The following is a 26,649-nucleotide window of genomic DNA, read 5'->3' as shown; positions in this document are numbered from 1 at the left end:
TGTGTGTGTGTGTGTGTGTGTGTGTGTGTGTGTGTGTGTGTGTGTGTTGTGGGGGGAGAGTTGTCCTGCCACACCTTAGGTGTAAAAATAGTCTCCGTGCCCTGAATAAGGAGCTTACTTTCCTCAGGTCTCTGTTGCAGGAACCAGATGCCAAACATCAGCCTTGACATCAACAGGGTAAACTAAGGTAGGACATGGTGTTGGCATTGATCGCTCACCAGACTTTTTCTCTGAGGAAAGAAAGCTTGATTCTCTGGGGCCTGTGAAATACGCTCTGGGGCTGGTGTAAAACTCTCTTTGGGGACTGAAAAGACTCCCTGGGGCTACAAGAAAGACTCAGGGACCAGAGAAACTTTCTGGGACAGATGAGAGAAAAAAAAAAAAAAAGGCAGAGGGGGGGGGGAGATTTATAAACACACACACACTTTGTGGATGAAGGAAGCTTCACAAGCTCCAACAACCTCACACATACATACATACATGTTTGCATACATACACAAATACACACATACATATGTACACACATACATGCATGCATTTGGTGGATGGAGCAAAGAGCCAACAATCTTCATTATATACATACATACATACATATTGGGTGCATGGAACAAATTTCCAACAACTTCACACATACACACATATACGTTTGGTGGATGGTGGAGAGAGCAAAGCTCCAACAACTTTGTTCTTTTCTCCCACATCTTATATATCCCAGCATATCCCAGCAAATCTTTCAAGCAGTATCAAACTTACAATATGGTTACATTCTCTTTTCCTTTAAGTGAACAATCACAATGAGCATAGTTAGGCAAAAACATGTTTCCCAATACCCTCACCTGATTAAAAGTAGTACATGTTAGGGGTGAAAAACAAATTATTCCCAGGGACTCACATATATTGGTAACTAAGGAACTTACTATACAGTAACAAAATATAAGCAAGCAAGGTAATTTTCTCAACCAGTTTCTCTTACTAACAGTCTACTATTCCTTGTTACAAAGTAGTAATTAATTGTTTTATTATTTACCTTAAAAGTTAATCTTTTAAAAGCCTTAAAAGAATCACAATTGTATTCTTTTTTTCCCCATCCCTTCTCAATCTCACCCTCCCTCCCTCTTCTTCTCCCATGCCCCTCCCCGAGTCCAAAGATAGGGGGAGGTCCTCCTCCCCTTCCATCTGACCATAGTCTATCCGGTCTCATCAGGACTGGCTTCTTTATCTTCCTCTGTGAACTGGTAAGGCTGCTCCCCCCTCAGGTGGAGGTGATCAAAGATCCAGCCCAGGAGTTCATGTAAGAGACAGTCCCTGTTCCTAGTATTGGGGAACCCTCTTGGATACTGAGCTACCTTGGGCCACTTCTGTGCAGGGGTTCTAAGTTATCTCCATGCATGGTCCTTGGTTAGAGTATCAGTCTCAGAAAAGACCCCTGTGACCAGATTTTTTGGTTCTGTTGCTCTCCTTGTGGAGCTCCTGTTCCCTCCAGGTCTTTCTATCACAATTGTACTCTTATAAAAAAACAGTCATTTCTACTTTAACTCCTCAGAGGGCACATTCACCCATTAATGGTGACTGAGGTGGGAGGGGAGGAAGTGGCAGAAGCAAAAGTCTCTGCCTCTAAGACAATGGGAAAATCCTGCCACAGTCAACTGGTCTGGCAACCATGAAGGTGGACAAGCATCCTGTGGAAACAAACGAGCAAACCTGCTGCTGGAATAAAACAGCCCTTTCCACTGTCTGCTTAGTAGGTCTTTTTATTTTATTAGAGGTTTAGGGGTAATTTTTCTCTCTTTTTTTATTATTTTTATATTAATCATGGGTTATTTACTTTGTATCCCAGCCATAACCCCCTCCTTCATTCCCTCCCAACCCCACCCTCCCTCACTCCCTCATCTCCTCCCTGCCCCTTTCCCAGTCCACTGATAGGGGAAGTCCTCCTCTTCTTCTTTCTGACCCTAGTTTATCGGGTGTTTTCATGACTGGCTGCCATGTCCTCCTCTGTGGCCTAGCAAGGCCACTTCTCCCTCGGGCAGGGGTAGGGGGAGGAGGTCAAAGAGCCGGCCATTGAGCTCATGTCAGAAATAGTCCCTGTTCCCCTTATTAGGGAAACCCACTTGGATACTGAGCTACCATGGGCTACATCTGAGCAGGCATTCTAGGTTATATCCATACATGGTCCTTGGTCAGAGAAATAGTCTCATAGAGGACTCCTGTGCCTGATATATTTGGTCCTTGTGGAGCTCCTGTCCTCTCTGGGTCATACTAACTCCCCTTTCTTTCATTTGATTCCCTGTACTCTGCCCAAGGTTTGGTTATAAGTCTCAACATCTGCTTTTATATACTGCTAGGTAGAGTCTTTCAGAGGCCTTCTGTGGTAGGCTTCTGTCCTATTTCTTGTTTTCTCCTACTTCCAATGTCCATCCCATTTGTCTTTCTAAGTGAGGATTGATCATCTTACCCCGGGTCCTCCTTCTTGTTTAGCTTCTTTAAGTATATAGATTTTAGTATGTTTATCCTATCTTACAGGTCTAGTACCGACTTATAAGTGAGTATATATTGTGTGTGTCTTTCTGCTTCTGGGATACCTCACTCAGGATGATCTTTTCTAGTTCCCACCATTTGCCTGAAGATTTCATGATTTCCTTGTTTTTAATTGCTGAGTAGTATTCCATTGTGTAAAAGTACTACAATTTCTATATCCATTCCTCCGTTGATGAACATCTGGGTTGTTTCCAGGTTCTGGCTATTAGAGTAAAGCTGCTACAAACATGGTTGAGCAAAAGTCTTTGTTGTGTACTTGAGCACCTTTTGGATATATGACTAGGAGTGGTATAGATGGATCTTGAGGAAGCAGTAAACCACACAAAGACCCAACAAAAAAAGAGAACTTCAGACCTATCTCTCTTATGAACATTGACGCAAAAATACTCAATAAAATACTTGCAAACCAAATACAAGAACACATAAAAGATATCATCCACCATGACCAAGTAGGCTTCATCCCAGGCATGCAGGGGTGGTTCAATATATGGAAATTCATCAATGTAATCCACCATATAAACAAACTGAAGGAGAAAAACCACATGATCATCTCCTTAGATGCATTTGACAAAATCCAACACCCATTCATGTTTAAAGTCTTGGAGAGATCAGGGATACAAGCCACATACCTAAAAATAATAAAGGCAGTATAAAGGAAGCTTTATAGCCAACATCAAACTCAATAGAGAGAAAGTTAAATCAATTCCACTGAAATCAGGGACAAGGCAAGGCTGCCCACTCTCTCCATATCTCTTCAACATAGTACTTGAAGTCTTAGCTAGAGCAATAAGACAAGTAAAGGAGATCAAGGGGATACAAATCAGAAAGGAAGAGGTCAAAGTCTCACTATTCGCAGATGATATGATAGTATACCTGAGTGACCCTAAAAAAATCAACCAGAGAACCCCTTCAGTTGATAAATACCTTCAGCAAAGTGGCTGGATACAAAATCAACTCAAAAATATCAGAAGCCCTCCTGTATACCAAAGACAAAAGGGTTGAGAAAGAAATCAGGGAAACAACATGCTTCATAATAGCCACTAATAACATAAAGTACCTTGGGGTGACTCTAACCAAGCAGGTGAAAGACCTGTTTGTAAATTTTATTTTTAATTTTTTTTTAATTTAAAACATTTTTTTATTTTTTTAAATTTTTTTTATTAATTACACTTTATTCACTTTGTATCCCTCCCTGTGAACACCTCCCTCCTCCCCTCCCAGTCCCACCCTCCCTTCCCCTTTTCTACACATGCCCCTCCCCAAGTCCACTGATTGGGGAGGTCTTCCTCTGCTTCCTTCTGATCCTAGTCTATCAGGTCTCTTCAGGACTGGCTGCACTGTCTTCCTCTGTGGCCTGGTAAGACTACTCCCCCCTTGGGAGGAGGTGATCAAAGAGCAGGCCAATCATTTCAAAAAAGATCATCCTGAGTGAGGTATCCCAGAAGCAGAAAGACACTCACTCACTCATAAGTGGATATACTCACTCATAAGTGGATATTAGACATATAATATAGGATAAACCTACTAAAATCTGTACACCTAAAGAAACTAATCAAGAAGGAGGACTCTGGCTAAAATGCTCAATCCCTATCCAGAAAACAAAGAGGATGGACATCAGAGGAAGGGGAAAATGGGGAACAGGACAGGAGCCTGACACAGAAGACCTCTGAAAGGCTCTGCCCTGTAGTGTATCAAAGCAGATGCTGAGACTTATGGTCAACCTTTGGGCAGAGTGCAGGGAATCTTATGAAAGAAGTGGGAAATAGTAAAACCTGGATAGGACAGGAGCTCCACAAGGATAGCAACAGAACCAAAAAAATCCTGGGCAGAGGGGTCTTTTCTGAGACTGATACTCCAACCAAGGACCATTCATGGAGATAACCTAGAACCCCTGCACAGACGTAGCCCATGACAGTTCAGTGTCCAAGTGGGTTCCATCGTAATGGGAACAGGGACTATCTCTGACATGAACTATTTTTAATTTTTTTAAAAAGACATACTTTTTCCTGCTACATTTTATGATTATTAACATATAAAGCATGATTTAAAATATGATGAGATAAATATTTGTAACCTTTATTTTGTAACTTAAATATTTGAGTCCTTAAAGTTAGATATACTCTCTGCAATAGCCTGTGTTTGGGAAATATAGGGATTATTTTTTTAATTTAATTTTATTTTTTTAAATTTTTTTAAATTTTTTATTAATTACACTTTATTCATTTTGTATCCCCCCATAAGCCTCTCCTTCCTCCCCTCTCGATCCCACCCTCCTTCCCCTTTCTGCATGCATGCCACTCCCCAAGTCCACTGATAGGGGAGGTTCTCCTCTCCTTTCTGATTTTAGTCTATCAGTTCTCATCAAAAGTGGCTGCATTGTCCTCTACTGTGGCCTGGTAAGGCTGCTCCCCCCTCAGGGGGAAGTGATCAACGAGCAGGCCAATCAGATTATGTCAGAGGCAGTCCCTCTTTCCATTACTATGTAACCCACTTGGACACTGAACTGCCATGGGCTACACCTGTGCAGGGGTTCCCGGTCATCTCCACGAATAGTCCTTGGTTGGAGTATGATTTTCTGGGAAGTTCCCTGTGTTCAAATTATCTTGTTCTGTTGCTCTGCTTGTGGAGTTCCTGTCCCCTCCAGCTCTTACTATTTCCCACTTCTTACATAGAATTCCATTCACTCTGCCTGGCAGTTGGCCATAAGGCTCAGCATCTGCTTTGACAGTCTATACTGCAGAAGCTTTCAGAGGCCCTCTGTGGCAGGTTTCAAGGTTGTTTCCTGTTTTCTTCTGGCTTTCAGAGGCCCTCTGTAGCAGGTTCCGAGGTTGTTTCCTATTTTATTTTTCTTCTGATGTTCATCCTCTTTGCCTTTCAGGATGGGGATTGAACATTTTAGTTAGGGTCCTCTCTTTTGCTTAGTTTGTTTAGATGTACAGATTTTAGTGGGTTTATTCTATATTGTATGTTTATGTGAGTGAGTATATAACATGCGTGTCTTTTTGCTTCTGGGACAACTCACTCAGGATGATCCTTTCCAGGTCCCACCATTTACCTGCAAATTTCATGATTTCCTTATTTTTCATTGCTGAGTAATACTCCATTGTATAGATGTACCACAGTTTCTGCATCCATTCTTCAATTGAGGGGCATCTGGGTTGTTTCCAGCTTCTGGCTATTACAAATAAAGCTGCTACAAACATGATTGAGCAAATGTCCTTTTTGTGTACTTGCGCCTCTTTTGGGTATATGCCTAGGAGTGGTATGGCTGGATCTTGAGGTAGCACTATTCCTAGTTGTCTGAGAAAGCGCCAGATTGATTTCCAGAGTGGTTGTACCAGTTTACATTCCCACCAGCAGTGGAGGAGGGTTCCCCTTTCTCCACAACCTCTCCAGCATGTGTTGTCCCTTGAGTTTTTCATCTTGGCCATTCTGATGGGTGTAAGGTGAAATCTCAGGGTTGTTTTGATTTGCATTTCCCTAATGGCTAATGAGGTTGAGCATTTCTTTAAGTGCTTCTCTGCCATTCGATATTCCTCTACAGAGAATTCTCTCTTTAGCTCTGTCCCCCATTTTTTAAGTGGATTACTTGGTTTATTGCTTTTCAGCTTGTTTAGTTCTTTATATATATTGGATATGAGTCTTCTGTCAGATAAAGGGTTGGTGATGATTCTTTCCCAATCTGTAGGCAGTCGCTTTGTTTTGATGACGGTGTCCTTTGCTTTACAGAAGCTTTTCAATTTCATGAGGTCCCAAGCCTGTGCTTGGGAAATATAGGGACTATTAATGGAGTATGAGGCATTGAAACCCAAACACCGTTTTTTTAAAAGCCTTAGAGTGATAAACAGGATCATTGTCTGTTTTTTTTTTTTTTTAAGCCGTTGGCATTCCCAAAATTATAAAACAAACATTCTACCACATCTTTGAAAGCTTCTTCAGATCTAGCAGAAGCACCAACCACATGAGAAGAAGTGTAAATGTCAGGGGTGTGGCCCCCAGGATGAACTCCCGTGGGGAGAGCATGCATTGGGGTGGGTCACGCTGAGCAGTTCCTCAGGATCACACAAGCTGACTTACGGGGAAGAGGAAACTGAAAGCAGATTGCAGGCTGCCAATCTTCATATTCCCTGAACTCAAAAAAACCCCTCCCTCAGTTATCAAGAGTGTGACTTTATGAACTTCAAGTTGTTCTCCAGGATTCTCTAAGTCAAGGCTACTAAACAAAAACATTTTAACCTAACTTTACTAACAATCTACATCCCCAAATTCCTTTTCCTTTCCAGTTCTGCTGGTTTTTTGGAGACAGTGTTTCTCTGTGTAACAACCCTGGCTCTCACAGACTCAGTTTTTAGATTTTTTTTTTAGGCCTGGAACTCAAGAGATCCTCCTGCCTCTGCCTCCAAGGGCTGGTATGAAAGGAGTTCACCTCCACACCTGGCTCTAAATTCTTTCTAAGGGTGTTGGTTGGATTATTAATCTGCTCCAGCGGTAACACTTAAAAAAGATCAATCACTACGATTGTAAGTGCAATGACACTGCCCCTTGAGGGGCTGGAAGCCCCTTTAGAGTTTTCATACAACCCATGGATTATGAGGAAATTTAATGACCACAAAGGTAATGAGCAGAGCAAAACTCCACAACAGCATAAAGTCCTCAGGACAAGTAGATACTTGGAGCTCTGCCTTTTCAAGGTTCACCCTTCACGGTTCTGCTATCAGTTGGGCCATATTCCAAGAGTTCTAAAGCTGTTCCTCTTGAAGGGTCCCCAACACTGTTTCTAGCTTTTTGTTTTATGTCTATTTGCTTTAAATAGTTTAAGAAGGATTGATTGGCTGTAGCTTTTCTTCAAAAGTCTGGTATAATTAGGTTGTGAATTCATCTGTCCCTGGATATTTTTTTTAAGTTAGGTGGCATTTTATTACCATTTTAATCCATTCATATAGATGTTATATTTGTGTGCTGAAATGAAATGTTGGTCACACCAACAGTCACATTTCCTAGATTGAGATGGCGTGGTGTTCTGTCACTCAGGGAAATGGCGGTCTTCATCCTAGGGCTGTGCGAATTCGGCATTGCACATTGGATTCTTAATTCTTAATGCAGAAAAGGCAAGTCATGAGTCTCTGAGAGTATGTGAACAAGAGATAGCCTTGACTGAACCAAAGAGTTGCTCCTCCAATGGCCTGTTCTGACATAGCTTTTACTTCTGAAAAGCTGGAATTTGGCTGATATATGTGACCCTACTCTCTAGACCAGACTACAAGGGCTTCCTGCCTTGCTGCCACCAGAATAGTCTCGTGGGCTCTCGGTTAGAGAGTACTCTGCTTCCCCAGTGTGTGGAGATATTTCTGAACCCCTCCCTGCCTCTAGGCCCAGCTAACACAAGCTCCAGGGTGACTGCTGAGTGGCGTTTCAACAACTGGGTCTCCAGCTGACTCCATGCCCTGTGAGGTCCAGAACCTAAATTACAATTTCATCCATCTCTCTGTGGATCCTGCCTCTGCTTCCATAGGCATGCTGGGATCTGATATTTCAGCCAATGTCAGAGTTATAGCACTACTCTTCCCCCAAACAACTGGGCACCTGGCATCCTCCAGAGTCTCATACTGTGTGTGCAGACCAGACTGTATCACCCTGGAGAAAGAACAGAACCTAAATTCCAGATAAGAATAGCTTGATGGGTTCCAGACCCTGAACTTGGTTCCCTGGCTCTGAAGCTGTTCTGGAAACCTGTGCTTTGGAAGTCAGCACAGCTGTGATGACTATTAGGATAAATTGTGATATCAAGGGAACCTTGGGCCTTGCTCAGTCTCTCTCTTTGCCATGCAGTAGTAACCTCTCTCATTTCCAGCATTTGACCTTTTACATTGTGACTCAGCCGAATAACCTTCACGAGAGCTGTCAATTTCTGTGGTCATGCTTTTGGTTATGCCCCACATAATGAGTTAAATAAATACCCTTTCTTTATAATCACTCAGCATCAAACAGTTCATCAAAGTAATGTGAAGACTGTTTTGACTTTATGTGAGGAACCTTAGACTAACAAGAATATGCAATAAATGACTGTGGTTGGGTTTGTTTTAGAGGATAGGCCTTTTCTAGATGCTTCCTAGACCCAGAAAAGCACTGTATTCATCATTGCTATGCAAAGATGATGCTTTCATGGTGAGTTTCCAAGAGTGGAGTTTCATGCACACTTAACACATTTAAATTCTCTATATACAGTTCTCTAGAAAAAAAAAAAAAAAACCACTTGTGTAGATATACCACAATTTGTGCATCCATTCCTCCACTTAGGGGCATCTGGGCTATTTCCAGCTTCTGGCTATTACAAATAAGGCTGCTACAAACATGGACAGAACCAAAAAATCTGAGCACAGGGGTCTTTCCTGAGACTGATACTCCAACCAAGGACTATGCATGGAGATAAACTAAGACCCCTGCACAGATGTAGCCCATGGCAGTTCAGTATCCAAGTGGGTTTCATAGTAATGGGAACAGGGACGGTCTCTGACATGAACTGATTGGCCTGCTCTTTAATTACCTCCCCCTGAGGGGGAAGCAGCATTACCAGGCCACAGAAGAAGACAATACAGCCACTCCTGATGAGATCTGATAGACTAGGATCAGAAGGGAGGAAAAGAAGACTTCCCCTATCAGTGACTTGAGGAGGGGCATGCATGAAGAGGGTGGAGGAAGGGAGGGATTGGGATGGTAGGAGGGAGGGAACCACAGAAGGGAAACAAAGTGAATAAAGTGTAATTAATAAAGAATTTTTTAAGAAAAGAAAAAAACACTTAACAGCAATGTGTGAATTTTTGCAAACAGATTTTGAAAGGCCATGTAAATTATATTAGTCAGAGTGTATTGTCTTTAAAATTGTATATTTTGGTATGTCTCCTTTGTTTGGTTTTGATTTTGCTTTTACTAATAGTTACTATACAAAATAATGGGTCATACATGTTTATATATTATAGAATTTTGTTTATATTCCTTTGACAGAGTTTTCCAAAAGTAAATCTTCAAACTTATCACCACAATAAACAATATTATTTTCTTGTGAAAAAAAAAAACTATTATTGAGTGCCACCTTTTTTGAGTATATTTCACAATAAATATACACACTCTGAGGAATCGAAAGTTAGCTAACAGTCTTTCCATAAAAAATAGGAAGTAGCTGTGTTTTTTCAGAAGTTGATACCACAGCCTTTATAATCTCCAAAGATGCTAGGAGAAACATGCAAATTTAAGCCGAGTGAGGTGCTGGGTGTGGGGTGGTCTCCAGCGCTGAACAAACACTCTGAGGTGCCTTCCCAGAGCCTGGCCTTCCGCAGACACAGAGAGCAGCACTGCAACCTGGAAGGAGGTAGGTGCAGGGATTTGCCTCCCCAGCCTTTCAGCATGATGGCTTTAAATTTAGTGGGTGAATATGGGACATCTAGATGAAAATATGAGAACAAGGAGATCACCTTTCCTTATACACACTAGTGTTCTGAATTGGGGTAGTGTACACTTTTAAATGCACCTTAAGAGGCAGATTTTGATGCAAAGAATAAGGACAAGGAAAAGACAAAGGTTGGCAAAGTGGCAGCAATATATTTTCCTCCAGGTCTATGACCTCACCAGCCACAGGCAGGTGGTTAGATGTACAGTGCCAGGACTAAATATTCTCTTATTAAATATTGTTATAGATCATTTAGGCAATTCTTGGCTACTTCCAAGATGTCAGTGCCACTATTGTATTCTTGAGGGTATCTTGCCATGTTCACCCTTAGATTGAAAAAAAAAAAAAAAAAAAACAACTATAGGCAATTACTGGTTACTAGAGAGGAAGAAACAGTCTTCTCCAGCAATAAGCTCCCTGATGAATTATCCAATCCTAAGTGCTCATCCTTAAACACATATACATATGAGCAAAATATGTATATGGAGACAGCTGTGTATGTGTAATCATATGCATATATACCAATAATAATTAAATAAAAAGGGGTCATGAATATGAAAGGGAGTGTGAGAACAGGGGAAAAGTTGGTGGGAGAGGAGGCTGGGGTGGAAATGATGTAAATACAGTACTCAGGTATTAAATTGTCAACAATAAAATAAACAACTTATGAAAAAGAAAAGAAAAGATAAAGGCTTTAAGAAGACCCCAACTGGGCATCGTATGAAGTTATTTTAATTTCTATTTTTTTTCTCTATTCCCTGGGTATCAAAAACCTGAAAGCAATATTTAAATTATTGACCGATCATTTCACACACATTCTTAATAAACCTCTTTTGTGGTATTACTCTGTTTCCTACATATTATTTCAACAATCCACCAGTTAAGACAATCTCTGCTCCACGCATATTTGGTGGAGATGGATAGGACGGAGGCTGAGCACCAGCCTAACAGGCTTAGTCTGCTCCTGAGATGGACTGTGACCTGGACTAGGTCCCAAAGCATTGTTGGCTTTACTGGGAGACACACAGGCCAGGAGCTGAAGCTGCTGATGCAGATGTTCATGAGAGAAGATATGGGAAAGACTCTTAGCGGCGTGAAGGTCAGAAAGAAGCTTGGGAACAGTTGTGCCCAATGCACACTCTTTCTAAGGTGAAGCCCAGTAATCCAGAGAACATTAATAACCAGAAATTCACCCCTTAACGAAAAATTTAGAAAGACATCCAGATATTGAAGCTTTTATGTGTACAGGTGTTTTGTCTGCATGTATGTGTTTGGGCCACATTCATGCCTGGTCCCCAATGACACCAGAGGGCTGTAGGATACCCAGGAATTAGAGTTATAGATGGTTTTAAGCTGCCATGTAAGGGCTATGCATTGAACCTGGATCTTCTGGTTCAAGTTCTTCAACACTGAAGAGCCATTTCTTCAGCCCCCAGATTATTGGATCTTAGGCCATGCTCTTCCCTGTTCAAATTTTATTTTTGTATCATCATTAATTATCAACAAACTGTTGAGATTTAGCTTTTTCTGTCTGTATTTTCAGTTTGAGAAAAAGAAAGACTCACTCTTTGTCCTCTAGACTCCTCTTTTTATGTTTCCTCTGTAAAAGCATATTTTCCTTTGACACTCCAGCCCCTGAAACAACAACTCTGAGGATTAAATATATTGACAAACGCCTAGCCAAATATAGCTGGGCCTGTTCCCTGACTTGCTCATATATCCCGTTTGACCTATCTTAAGTTCTGCTGTGTGGCTGGCTACATCTGCTCAGTTTCATAAGTCCACCTTTTTCAGAATCACAGGTCGACTCCTCTACCCATGACTAACTCCCAGAAATCCCCTTCCTCTCTCCAGAACCCCTACCTCGTTTCCTGTCTCAGCTAACAGGACATTATCTTTTTATTGACAGGTGATGCTCCCATACAGACACAAGAGAATTCCTTCTACCTTCCTCTTTAGTACTTGTGACTCAGGAGGGGAAGGATAGTAGACAACTGAGGATGTCAGATTATCACAGAGGTCTAAAGCTTTTTCTGAGATGCATGGCAGAGGCTCTTTGTAAAAATAATAATAATAATATTAATCGTAAGTTGTGCTTTCCAGTGGACTAAACCCTTTGCCTTGGGTTTCCTAAAGAATACCTTTGCCTTCTGGGACATGAAAGGAAAGTAATAGAGACTGATTGAATCCTCCCTTGCATTGTAGGTGGAGTAGTTCACAGGCAGGGAAGAGTTGTATCTGCTGGAAGCCAGAGACTGTGGGAGGAGAGTTCCCAGATGTGATGGGTTTCTTTGTTGTGGGAGCAGATAATGAAGTGGGGGGACACCTCACGAAAATGAAGCCAACTTGTACAAATGCTCCAACTACTGATTTGAAAAAAATGAAGTCCAAAATATTTGTGGCTATAGAAAGAAAAGTGTGAGCATTCAAAATAAGACTGAGGAAATAGAAACGGAAGAGCTTCTCTTACCAAGGGTTTCAAACTGTTTTTGTATCTTATCTAAGCTAGATGATGATGATGGTGGTGATGATGATGATGATGATGATGATGATGATGATGATGATGATGATGATGATGCTGCCACAGGAGTCAGGAGCTTAGCACTGAGCCATTTCCAGGAGTTGATCCAAATTTTCATTTATATTTCAGCACTGTTTCTGCTGCCATGGAGGAATTCTTGAAGGGGGAACCCAAAGTCCTTGGGGTAAGACATCTTTGAATCTTAGAGAGAATGATATTATAAATATCTAAATGATTTTTTTTTTTTAGAAAAGCTGTGTCCCACTAGCCTCGTGGTACATGAACACCTCCCAGGGGCACTAGTTTGTCTATCACATCAGACCTGCAGTTTACTTTTAAAACAGAGATGTCAGGTATGTTCTAGGCTGTGGATCATCCAAGATGATCATATCTAACTCACGGCAAAGAAAAAGCTATGCAAGCTGCACTGTGGTCCAGCCCCAGGCCTGCCCCTGGGACAAACCCACAGTGCCTTTCTTTAGCCTGCTACTGTGATGATGAGAAATCCTCTATCCCCCATTTACTTCTGTCTGCAGGAGAATGATCCCAAGCAATAGAGAACCTCAAAGAAAGCATCCTAGGCAGGTTAAAGGTCACCAAATGCAGAAGATACTCATACGGGGCCAAGCTTCCAACCACTGGGAGGTTGTCATCAGACAGACATGTTTCTTTTCTACCTCACAGTTCTAAATCTTACAAATTGTGAAGAGTGGTCATTTTTCATGACCATTTTTAACATGGAATATGTGTATCTTAGATATATCAATAAGAATTTTTAAATTGAGAGCAGTTTTACACGTACAGTCAAACTGAAGGGAAGATAAAGGTATACACACTCTCCAGTCTTCAGGCTTAGTTCATTGTGGCCTATTAATTCCTTTAAGTATTAATTAAGAAAAATCATAATAACAAGCAATATCAATTCTTCTCAAATTATTCTAGCTTAAGACATAAGACTATTCACAGTGGTATTTCTTTTTCTGAGATTTGCTACATGGTCTTCTCAGGCATTTCTGTCTTTCCTCTGTTGTTGAATTGGTTGGCCTCTTCTCAGGTTTCCCACAGTGCTATCCCCGGAATGATTTCTGGTAGAATTAACTACTTGTCTTCTCAGTGAGCTTGGCTAGCAAGTAATAGATTTTTATCTATCTTTTTCCATTAATTTATTTATTTATTCACTTTCCATTCTTATCGCAGCACCCCCTCTCTCCTCTTCCCCCAGTGTTACCCTCACTACCCCTCACCCCAGTTTTTCCTCTGCGGAGACGGGGAGGCTCCAACGTGGGCACCAACCCACCCTGGCACATCAAGTAGCAGCAGGGCTAAGCATGTCCTCTCTCACGGACAAGGCAGCCCAACTATGGAAAAGGGATCCAAAGGCAGATAACAGAGTCAGAGGCAGCCTCTACTGCAGTTGTCAGGGAACCCACAAGAAAAACAAGGTGCACATCTGCTACATCTGTATAGGGGTCCTAGGTCCAGCCCATGCATGCTCACTGGTGGTGGGTCAGTCTCTGTGAACCTTCGTGGGCCCAGGTTAGTGGACACTGTAGGTCTTCTTGTAAGGTCCTTGACCCTCCCAGCTCCCTCAGTCCTTCCCCCAATTCTTCCATAAGATTCCTGGAGCTCAGCCTAATGTTCGGCTGTGTGTCTCTGCATCTGCTTCCATGAGCTGCTAGATGAATCTTCTCAGAAGATAGTTGTGTTAGGCTCCTATATGCAAGCATGGCAGAGTATCAGAAGAAATAAGCCTTAGGTTTTGTAGTTTAATTTTTTTTCCCCAGTGACTCTGTTTTCAATTCTAGTGATTTTCATTGCATATTTGTTTTTTCCTCGGGAGCAAATACTTGACATTTTTTGTTCCCACCAAATGAAAAGTATAGGGAACTAACTGATTTGAGATGTCATTTTTCATTTTAAGAAATTAATTAAAATGTGGCTACACCTTTTCCCTCCTCCTTTTCCTTCCACTAGCCCACCATGTTTTAACTCTTTCTTTCAAATTCATGAAGTTTTTCTTTAAATGTTATCATTACATATACACACATATGAAAATAAATATGTAAATGTGTCTTTTCCAATATTTCCGTATAGCCCTATTCCTTCCACCTCTATGCACTGCTCTTATTTCTTTCCATACATCTTCATAATTTGTTCTCATTTTGTTTGAGTCTTTATTATAGGGATAATTATAATAGAATTTCACCATTTTTTTCCTCACCATATTCACAGTCCTTGTTCACACTCCAAGCCCCCAAAGAAGATTATGTATGCTGTTCATTTTTTCCTTGTTCTGAATATAATTATATTTCTCCAAATTGTTTCTTGCTGGAATAATTTCTTCCTAATTCCTGAGTCTTTCTTCTGTGAGCATGTGACAAAGGATGACGACAATGGTAGAGATGCACCATGGGTACCGTAAAAGCACCTCTGTAAAGAATCTCACAAATTCCACTAACTGTGAAATTACTGAAGTGTGTGTGTGTGTGTGTGTCCGTTTGTGTGATTCCAAGGGATGAATTATAAGTTATTGCATGCTCTCTGTATATGTATGAAGACAATTGACAAAAAAGTATTTCAAAAATTATCTGTTAATACTAAACTTGGAGGCAGAGGTAACTTAGTGCTTTGATAGGACTTTCCATGGACATAGTTTTGTGTTGGATAATGCTTTACTTTCTGGTGTCTAGGCTGTACAAATTATGATTGCTCTCATAAACCTGAGCATAGGAATAATAATGATCAGCATACCATTTGATCATCGTGAACCAGCCATTTCATTGATCTTAGCGACCCCAGCTTGGGGGCCACTGATGGTGAGTAGCATACCAACTTATGCGACTGGAGGTAGTAACACCCTGTTGAGACTATACTAACTCTCGGTGGAACCTTCTCTCAATGCTTTCAAGTAGTCTATGAGGTTGAGAACAACATACTTAAACCTTATTCGGTTTTTCCTTGTTCATGTTTCCAATATCAACATACCATTCATGTAAATGAGGTGGACTGATTATTTAAAATGTCACTTAGGATATATTGTGACAGCATGTAGTCCTGCACTCCCCCAAGAGTTACTTAAACCTTGACACAACTGATTTCCTCGGGAGTCTATGGCTAGTCATCCTAGGGATGGTTATTTGATGGTACAAGAATGTCATCACATCTTTATGACAGCAATTTGACTTGCTGACATATCTATTTCACTGCTCCTAAGACAAGCATATTCTCAAACCAAGGATAACTGTCTTTTGTCCTTAACTTGAAGAATTGAAATTCACTTCTCCAGCTGGGAAAGGATCACTAAACTTTGAAGCTCATAAAAAAAATTAATGAAATGAGGGAGGGTGTTGTTAGCAATTAGGAGGAGACAAAGCTGAGTAGGTGACTAAGAGCATCTAGCTAACCAATCTCAATAAATGCTTAAGAGAATAGGAAACTGTAGACAAGTTTTGTTTCAATTTTTTAATAAAATAACTAGCCAAAAAATTAAATAAGAATTTTTAAAATTTTTCTCTATAATAAAAGCTAAGAGAGTTATTTTTTTAATTCAGAGTGTCAATTAAGTATAAAATGTCAAATATTTTCTTATCTATGTATTATGAACTGACAAGTAGAAAACAAAATGCACAAACCTGGCTATTTTACACTTGAGAGTCCCATTCAAGTGTTGTAAGGTTTCCATTTAATGATAAACTTGATAATGAGAAAATTTAGTTATTTTGTAGACCTGGTCCTTTAATTTTTCCTTCCTATTTTATAAGAGGTGTTTAAGATTTGAAGACATGCCAATAATAATACCAATGATGATGATGATGATGATGATGATGATGATGATACCAGTAATACCAGTAATAGCTTTCACTGCATTATAATCTGAGCACATTACTAATCGTTTTGTATGTAATGTCCCACCTCAACCAATCATGACAACTTCTGAGGGATTTTGCCTTCATCATCATTGTATCATTGAAAAAAAAAAATGAGACTAGGAAAGGTTAATTTACTCAGGATGTATTCAGTCCATGAATGAAGACTCCAAATCTCATATATCTCCTCATTGTGGCTTTCTGCTTCAATAACTATTTCCCACTCAATAGCATCTTGGAAAATAACACCCATAGTTCATGATGGAGGATGGAACTGAAGGGTTCAGGCATGCGTGGGAAGCAATCTATTTGCACCCTTCTCCCCAGACTTACATCTATATCTTCATTTTAGTTTCAGTGATGTGATCCTATTGACGTCACCATTACCTTTTAAACCTCCTAAAATAAAATTTGGGAAGCAAATACTGGCATCCATGTCTTTAGCTGGATAGTGTGAAGAGCTCAATTCAATCTAGTTGATGGTGGTTGTTTAGAATAAAATGAAAATATTTCCCAAATTGGTAGACCCAAATGAGCTACAATAATCTAGTCATCATCTACTGTAGAAGTTAATTTTTTCACTGATTTATTTATAGTTTCCAATATGCATTTTTCAACAACGATATTTTTTTCTGTTTTTGTTTGGTTAACTTCTTCAGTTTAGGGTCATGTGGGCAAAATCTTGTCATAAGAATCGGGGCGCTTTAGTCTTCATTGCTCTTAAACAATTTTGGTAGGTTGACAGTTGCATCTTTTTCTTTAAAAAAACTTTGATAAAAGTATGCAAAAGAAACTGATAACCTAAAACTCAAAAAGTTCTCAATTTGTCTTCAGGTCTCTGAAATCTAATCTCAATTCAAAATAACCTGACTATAAAATAAACTTCCCTGGAATAGGAGATGTCAGACAGCTTTATCAGTGTTATTAGAAAGATTAGCATTCGAGCCATCGATCTTTAAGGAGTAAAATTACACCAAAGAGGGACATGACTTATTCCTCTACACTAAAGGCATAGAAGAAATATTACAATTTTGAGCCACACTCGGGGGGGTCCCACCTGTAATCCCTTTCCTCGGAGGCATGAGCAGGAGAATCACTTCAAGAACAAGCCTAGCCTGATTTAAGGAGCCAGCTTCCAGCCAACCAGGATCTTGTCTGAAAAATCCAAAATAAATAAATAATTAAATAGATAAATAAATAAATAAATAATCTGTTACAAACAAACCTTAATGATTCTTCCGTGGGCTCACTTTACTTTTACTCTCTGCTCTGTTGGGTGAGGGAAAGTAGATGACAACTGACTATGGCAGGTTTTTAGACAATTGCTCCCTTTCATAGACTCGGTTGATTTAGAAGTAAGTTTTGGTATGCTGTGATTTAGATTAACTGTTTAAAGATTTTTTTTAACGTGGATGCTTTCTCTTATTACCAGTTCATAATCTCAGGATCCCTGTCAATTTCAGCAGCAGTGAAACCTACAAAGCGCCTGGTATGTATTTTGTTTTATTTTGCTCTCAAAAGAGAACAATTTTATCAAATATGCATACTTCTAGGATGTAAAGGGGGTTCATTCTATTTTTCTGAAGCCAAGACTATTAGGTTGAAAAGACCTGACTTTCAAAAGTGTATCTGAGCTACTGGCTCATAGTGGGTTTCATCACAACTGACTAGATACCATGTCAAGGCAGTTGCTGGGAGAATCTTGGAGCTGGTGCAGTGAATTCTGGGAAAGGAATATCAAGTGGACTTTACATAGAAGAACCTTGAAGCTACAGACCAAGCCCGTGATAATGACACTCAAATATATGCTGTGGCAAAAAAAAAGAAAAATCATTGACTTACAGATTACAATGGCTTCTACAGATGTATCCGAAATAATAGATTTAAAAAAAAATTTTTTTTACAGAGGCCAGAGAGATCTCTCAGAGGTTACAAGCACTTGTTGCTGTTACAGAGGACCCAGACTTTGTCCCAAGCACCCACTTGGTGTCTCACAGACATCCATAACTTCAGTTCTATGGGATCTGAAGTGCTCTTCTAACTTAGGCAGGCACCAGGCATGCACATGCTACATATACATGCAGACAAAACATCCATACACATAAAGCAATAAACAATTTAAAAAAGACATTTACAATGAGATCTCTGTCACAAAGCTGATGAAAGGCAATAACCAAGAATTCAACAATTTTTTCATTAACTAAAAATTCATTTGAATTTCACTAATGGCTACAGGTAAACATCAACTTCTGTAGCACCATCAAGATGACCTTTCTCAACCCAGAATCCTGTCTGCCTCCTCAGCATCTTAAACCAACTCTGACCCCTACAGCGTACCTCATGTTATAGACGAGGCAAACTTTCAGTTTCCTGAGTAGTTTTACTTCTCACAATAAAGTCTGCTTTTTGATCACTTTGCTCTGGTGGGGCTACCTCACCAGTCCACAGGGAAAGAGGATGCACTCAGTCCTTATGCAACTTCCTAGGCTGGCATGGGTGGGTAGGTGGGTCTCCTTCTCTGAGGAGCAGAGGAGAAGGGATAGTGGAAACAAGGAGGGAGGGGACTCCGACTGGGATATAAAATGAATAAATACTTTTTAAAAAAAGCTTATTTAAGTGAACCATGAGAAGAAAATTGGGAAGCCAGATCTATCACATGGGGGAAAATAGGGAAGAGGGTCATGGCCATAAGCGGCCTCCAGCATTTACACAAGGGGTACAATCAGGCATTTGAAGCAGAGTTTGGTGGAAAGCAACTGATGGGACTTTACAGATAATGTGTCAAAGACTCTGAAATTTTTTTCCAGGAAATTTGAAGAGCATCATGTGGCCTTGAGATTTATCTGGAGAATTTAGTCTTAGGAATAACAGTACTGTGTTTTTATGTTGGCAAGGGATTAGAAATAAAGCTACTGTAAGGGAAGACACAGAGTCTACTTTTGGCAAAAAGAGGAAGAATTGCATTAATAAGGTCATCATGTGCTTTGAATATTGAAGGGGCTATTCCAAGGATGCTGTGGAATTAATTGACTCTCATTCCTTTCTAGGTCACCATCAGTCTAGTTTTCAACACCATCAGCGCTGTGCTGGCTGCAGCCGCAAGCATAATGGGTATCATCAGTGTGATTTTGGGTTTGCGTTCTCCCTTTCTTAAAAATGAAGTTGAAACAGTAAGTACTTCCTCTGCTGATGGGATGCCCTGGTGGGGGCAAGGGCTCAATGCAAAAGCAACAATCGACACTCTGATTCTAGAATCACTTTGGGAAGTTGGAAAAAGTAAAGAAGTAGGACAGTATTTACTTAGGGATCAGGTGACATGTCATTGAAGACCACTAATGTGGCTAGTTCTCAAATATAGGGGCCAATATGCCATGTTGGTATCTTAAGTTGGTACCCTAGGAAGACCGAAAATAAAGTCAAGTTCCTAACGGTGGGAGGCTCCAATCCTCTTGGGAGAAAAAGATATACTATATAGCATATCATTTTACAAAACAGGTTTAAAAGAGTGCACTCTTTGTAACAAAGAACAAATTAGAGTGCCTGCTACCTGGAACCATCAGAACAAGCCACATGAAATTGCCAAAGATCAGCCAAAATGACCTAGAAAAAGAACAATTCCTACAGGTTAAAGAAGCATATATATATGTATATACATATACATATATATATGCTTCTTAGGTCAAAACTCTACCTTTGTTTTGTTTTTGTTGCTATTTTCACTTTGGATGTTTGTTTGATATTTCTGGAGATGGGAGTGTTGGCTGCCCTTGGATTAAAAACCACTCTCTCCTCTCAATGTTGGGATAATGGTTGTAAACTACCAGGCTCAGCCTGTACTGATTTATGTAAGTTAAATGATATGTTCTGTGTTGCTTATGGATCATGGAGAGTGATTGGATGTTTGTAAGGGGGAAGATGAAGCGTGCAGACCTAACATCAATACTCTCTAATCCTCAAAGAAACTGTTAACCTATCTATCTAGATAGTCACATTGCTGAGAATAAGGCTCTTCTACTTGTTGTTCTCTATTTGTGCCTGACACAACGCCTGCACAGAGATGATACTGGATCTGTTGAGGCAAGGATAGCAACAACAAATTCAAATATTCCCAGGGCCTATGAACCAGTATCTCTCATGTGCCCAGCTCCTGGTCATTTGACTAATTCACAGCAGAGGGATCATCTCTGATCCCTGAAAGAAAAAACACAGGATATTTAAACCCAACAATTCTAGGCACCTTCAAGGAGGGAGAATAGAGAACAATGTGCCCTTTGTTCCTCTGTTTTGGTCTGTGGTTTGGTGAAGATACAGGCAAACCCACATGCACTGAACATTACTAAGGAGCGTGGTACTCAACACTCCAGTGCTATGCCATATCTGTGACAATCACTACCAAGTTAGTGCACAATCCAGATGTATTTTATTGCAGGGTGACAGAAGATCAAAACCAGTCTCACTGCATAAAATCAAAATGTTGGCAGAGCTGTTGTCCTCCCTGGGAGATTTAGGGAAAAGTATTTTCTTGGCTTTTGTGTTTCCACCTTCTGTCTACATTTCTTGGCTCATCATTCTGTCCTCTGTTTTCAAGGCAAATACTGAAGCATCCCCATTCTCTTGGACTTTGATTACTCATCATCTTGCTTCTACTTGTGAAAATGTTACAATAACTTAGAGTCCCTGCACAGGCCAAGATATTCTGCTTATATTACCTAATAAACAACCTTTGTTCCCACAGAAAACTAGGATCTCCCCTTCTGGGGCTTGGTTAGAAACACAACCTCTTTACATATGCAATAGTACTATTGTTTTCTCCATGTGAGATGTCTAGCACCAGAGCACAGGAGCCTTGGGGCAAGGGGTCACTGATCATTTTTTATTAGTAAAATTTATTAGGAGACCAATAAATTGTATAAGGACTGGACTGTATCAAAAGCTGATTTCCAAACCCCTTGCCAGAGCCTTTTTTTTCCTCTTTGACATGTTAGCCTTGGTTGTATGTGTGTGTGTGTGTGTGTGTGTGTGTGTGTGTGTGTACACGCACACGTGCGTGTGTGTGCATATTTCAAACTTGTAATATCCATCTCTCACATTCCTTGGTATGAATCTTTTTCTAGGGTATAGATTCCTTGATGCTCATTTTAAATTTGCTAGAATTCTGCATTGCTGTGTCTGTCTCGGCCTTTGGATGTAAAGTAACCTGTTGTAACGCCAGGGAGGTGAGTGGCACTTCCTTCAGGAGGATGTCAGTAGGTCTATTGCCCCATAACCAGTTGCAGGAATCTAGCAGCTTATAAGGACACATTTTCGTTGTCTTCTTTAACTTCCTCAAGTCAAGACCATCAACAGCTTAGCTGGGTCCTCTGCTCAGCTCTGTTACCAGGGAAACTGTGGTTCCCTTTGTGGTTCATGATTTTATTAATAAAAGAGTTTAGAAACAGACTCAGAAGGAAGCTCATGGACACTCTTATGACAGTTTGTAAAAGAGAAAAAAAAATAGGACAGACAATCTGAAAATACCTGCAGCCTCCATGCGGAGCAGAGATGGAGAGAAAGTTGGGGAAATACTTTCAAGAGTGCCAAGCCACAGCTCTGAGTTCAGAGGTTCCTGAATTCCAGATCCCTGTGCTGAAGAGCAAAGGACTGAACCAGAGACCCATCCTTAGAAACAGAGACAGTGTATGAAGAAAAGAACAGCATTTCTAAGACAGGAAGTGGGCTGGGGAGCTTTGGAAAGAGCGTGAAAGGTGTGCAGCCACAGAAGGTCGCGCCCTCTCTAGGACCCTGCACACCTGCCTCTTCTGTTTGTGCCCAGAAGACTCACTGCCCCAGATCCCTACCCAGCATGCTGTGTTTCAGGTGAAGACCAGGTGTAGAAGGATGTAGACTCTTCCTCTATGTGCTGGTTTCTTTCATGTGCTAACCTCTTGTACTGTTTGAGAATGCCATACCTGCATATAATGTGCTTTAATCAAATCCAGCCTCATTTTCCCCAGTCCATTCCTCCATTCCAGCCCCCATTCTCCTGCCTAAACTGTGCTCATGGAGGTGACAGGGCCATTGTTTATCAGAAACTTTCAGTGGAGGACTACTTGAAGATGCTCTTGAATAGCGAGGAGGAAGAAGGTCAGGTAGATATAAAAAGTGACAGACTTAGGCAGATAAAAAAGGCCAGGCAGTAGACCATGAGAACGATATGGCAGGTGTGTCCTCAACGCTGCAAGCAGAGAAAGAAGCTAGTGAAAGCTGTCACCTGCTCCCCAGAACTGAGCAATGCTGTTCCTGCCGACCTCCTGTGTTAACCCGGAAGGGCAGTGCTCTGGTGCATGTGTTGCTCATGTATGCACATCTTCATTCTACTGCTGCCCCATGTCACCTGAGTTTGGGAAGAAAGAATATTCCCGAGTATTGCGATACTTCTGCCATTCTGGGCCACCGTCCTATATGCAGAATTTGTTCACGGCCTCCATGACAAGGTCTGGATGTGCTGCTATCAGCAGGAACAAACTAGTTGGAAAGAATATCATTGTCATTGTTCCATAACTCCTTTGTTCAAGTAAGCCATTCACATGGAAGACTGACGCTCTAAGACGCAGCTGCAGATATCAGCTCCTCTGGTCAAGCTCTGCCACAGAATGAGTGTCCTAGGAGTACAATGCCTGATCCAAGCAGCTCCCGAGACACCCCCCCCCCAGGGTGATGTGTGGTTCAACTCAGTAGAGACAGTGTAGATGATAGCAAAAGTGACATTATGGTATAAGGAAAAGAAGCTCTGAGTATACTGGGTAATTCAATGATATTTGGATTCATTTCACAGGTTGTTGTAATTCAATCACCAAATCCTGGTATGACACCAATGCTACCTTAACCATTGGCACCACCAGAATACCGAGGAAAAACGGTTCCAGAAAATCTGTGCAAGAACCCCACCGGAGAACGAGTCTAATTTCAACTGTGTGTGTGTGACTTCAGAATCATGTTCTCATTATTTGTTTCTCTGGAAAATTAGCGCTTCATTGCACTGGCTTTTGGACAGAATAACAGACATGCTATTAATAGATACATTAAGCATTTACTAGGTCAATAACACTTTAACATATTCTACTCATTGTATGAGCAAGAGATATTGAATTGGCAAAGATTTTGAATACAAACTGAAAAAAAAAATGTGTTAGTGAAATAAGCTCTCCAAAGAGTGAAGACTGCAGTTCATATTTTTTTGAGGCTTTTACTAAATAAGTAGATTTAGCTGCTCATGCTCATATAAAGACGCATTATCATGTAAGACAATAGGGATGTTAAGTTACTATGGCAGCCTATGTTAATCTCTTGTGCATGTATATTACATAACAACACAGTGTATACTTTAATTGATGTGGTGAAAATGACAATAAAGAGAAGTAACTGAAATCTGAGTCCTGATCCCTAAGTACCCACATATACATACATATATACTGTATTTATATATACAAAGGCATATATCTATATTTATATATATATATACACACACATATAGTGCATCTCTGTGTATGTAGAGTTTATGTGTAGTATAGAGATAAAGAGTACAGAGAATATACATACACATATGTATGTGCATGATATATATGACCTGAAAAAGCAATTCCTTCTTGCTGAGGATTGAATCTGCAGTGTCCCCTACAGCTCACATGTTTGAACACTTAGTTCCCAAGCGGTGCCATCTTTTTGAGAGATCGCCAAGCCCTTTCATATACGAGGCCTAACTTGTATAACCAAGTCACTAAAGGTTGGCTTTGAAGGTTACACCAACTTCCAGTTGAACGTTCACGTCACCTTTCTGATTAAAGAAAATTCAAAGACGTTGCTATCAGGCTAAATTTCCCAGAAAAAAAATAATTGTCAGTAAATTTTTAGATAAATTTATTCTAAATGTGTGTTCATAGTTATTGTACATTACAGAATAAGTCTAGATCCCGCGTTGGTTTGACATAACACGGTTTAGGTTATTTGGGTATTACCAAGCAGCCATGTGACATCTACAGGTATTGATGTCTCCCCACCCCACGGCCCTTCCCACAATCCATTTCTCAGGCCTTAGCTGAGCTTTGCTCAGCTCCCTTCACTCCCTTCACCACACACATGTATTCAGAATAGCACTCCTTTCCCATCCCCTATCCATGGATGCCTCGACCACACAGAAAATGTAGGTGAAGAACTTCATTCCTTACACATTACCTCTCTCAGAATCTCATACACCCAAAGGCGAGTGTGGAGGCCTTGTTCTCAGGGTCAGGTAGGCTTTGGTATCTGGAAGTTCTTATGGTTGACTATAATTAGGGCCATGTGGAGATGGTGGTAGACAGGATTCTAGACATGTGACTATGGATATTGTCATTTGGGGAAACAGAGTAAGGCAGACAGAAACAGAGTGGGACTAGATGTTGGTAACTTGAGGCCTCAGTGCCAGAGGCCCTTGGCCTCTCATTGTTCTTGATTACTCAACTCCAGTGTTCACGTGGGATTGTATCTCTATGACATTATGGTATTAGCAAAATGATAAACTTTTCTCAATAGTAGATTTTTTTTCTTCAACTTATAGAAAATGAAAATTGAGCTAAGCTAATGAAATGAAATTTGAGCTAAGCTGTCTGAAAACTATGGTGATAGGTAGGCATTTCCAGGGTGCACCTGTATTGTTCTGACTGGGATTTAATTTCAGGCCACTTATATTTTAGACAGACTGTATAACTCACTCAGAGCTTAGAGCTTTTGGATGCCACTGTCCACAAACAGTGACTGAAATCAAATTCTTGGACGCCTTGAACAACAGTTGCAATCAGGATGCTGATAGTATGTATGCTCTTAGAACAAACTAGGTTTACTCTAGCTGGCATTCTTCTTTAGTCTCCATTCGCTGTATTAAAAGAACCTTCTTCAGCATTGGGTAAGCATCTTTCATGAGCCTTATGGTACTTAGAGAATATGTATAGTCTCAGTTGCTTTTAGTCATGGAATTGTACCACAGCAACGGAAAAATAGTTAATACTCTTGTGTATTTGGGGGACTGGCTCAGTCAGCTCTTACTAACCAAATCCCTAAACTCTTACATTACATGGCATTCTCTCCCATGACTTCCTGAATCAACACCTTGAGGAACGTGAGTTGACTGATGACTGGGAGAATCTTTACAGATTTTAAAAGCTTCTTTCTGTAGTCCATCTTTCTTCTCCCCATGACTTCAGATTTCTTTTGAAAAAAAAAAGTTATAAATAGGTAAAGAGGTATTCTTAGCTAAAACAACTACTGAGACTTTTAGAATTCAAATATTCTGCTTCTCAGTTGAAAAATGTATACTCAGTTCCAGCAGGAACGTTACATTTACAGAGACACAGATGAATGAAGATTCTCACATGATCATTTTTGTATGGGAATTCTCACAGCTTTTAAGTGGTGAGATTATGTAGTATATTCACAACAAACACAACTCCTTAACAATAAGGACATTAGCCTCACTACCAAAGAGTAAAATTTGAAAGCTTTTATGTTATACTTTCTGCTGCCATGACCAAATCCCTCACAAACAACTCAAGCAAAAAAAAAATATATTTGGCTCAGTTTCAGAGGTTCAGCTGACCATTTAGGGACATGTGTGGCAGAGCAGAGCAGCTCACAAGATGGTTGGTCAGGAAGCCTAGTGAGAGGATATCTGTGCTAGGCACATTTCGTTTTCTCCTTTTTATTCCACCTGGGTCTTTATCTTAGAAAATAGAGCCAAATCATTTTGAAAGTAGAACAGCTCCAGTGGTATGCTTTATTAGTCAGATAGGTGCTTCTCAATCTAGTCAAGCTGATGATCAAGATTAATCATCATAAACTGTTGCCTACGCATTGGCATCATAAGAAAGTGGTATTTTTACATGAGATTCCTTGTCACTCTTCTCAGGCTCAGGCACACTATGATTTTGATCAATGTGATAGGAAGAATTTACTCTCTACAGGGATAAGGAGAACCCAGAATCAGCTTACAAATAGAACAAGTAATCATTGTAAGCTTAGCTTGTAACTTTCAATATGTAAAACTTAGCCCTGACTTGTCTGCTCTGGGTCTCATGTTCACCAATGCCTTTGTTGACTTGTCTCGGTGATAATGGACAGAATTCCAGATGATAAACTGCTCAGACAAGAGGAACGCATGGTCAGGTCAAAGTGAACACAGTTTACTCTCTAGTGTTTATGACAAAGTCCCATGGGACTAATGACACTTCAGCTTACAGAGGTGTCTCTTTGCCCATGTACTATTCAGA

The 26,649-nt window shown here is 40.4% G+C and overlaps 1 protein-coding gene across 1 annotated transcript in view; it reads left to right on the top strand.

Annotated features, from left to right (window-relative positions):
* LOC129681721 (membrane-spanning 4-domains subfamily A member 4D-like) overlaps positions 1-23,776 on the top strand; it is a 25,888-nt gene extending 2,112 nt beyond the window's left edge. The window contains exons 2-7 of the mRNA XM_055613806.1: positions 12,633-12,687; positions 15,194-15,319; positions 17,802-17,858; positions 19,417-19,539; positions 21,484-21,585; positions 23,184-23,776. Of these exons, the coding sequence (XP_055469781.1) occupies positions 12,649-12,687; positions 15,194-15,319; positions 17,802-17,858; positions 19,417-19,539; positions 21,484-21,585; positions 23,184-23,234 (498 nt within the window). The 5' untranslated portion in view covers positions 12,633-12,648 and the 3' untranslated portion in view covers positions 23,235-23,776. The remainder of the gene's footprint in view (positions 1-12,632; positions 12,688-15,193; positions 15,320-17,801; positions 17,859-19,416; positions 19,540-21,483; positions 21,586-23,183) is intronic.
* Positions 23,777-26,649: the final 2,873 nt, after the last annotated feature.

This window comes from Psammomys obesus, unplaced genomic scaffold, assembly GCF_907164565.1.
Source record: "Psammomys obesus unplaced genomic scaffold, mPsaObe1.curated_primary_1811, whole genome shotgun sequence".
Classification (NCBI taxonomy): Eukaryota; Metazoa; Chordata; class Mammalia; order Rodentia; family Muridae; genus Psammomys; species Psammomys obesus.
This window is presented reverse-complemented; position numbering and strand designations above follow the sequence as displayed.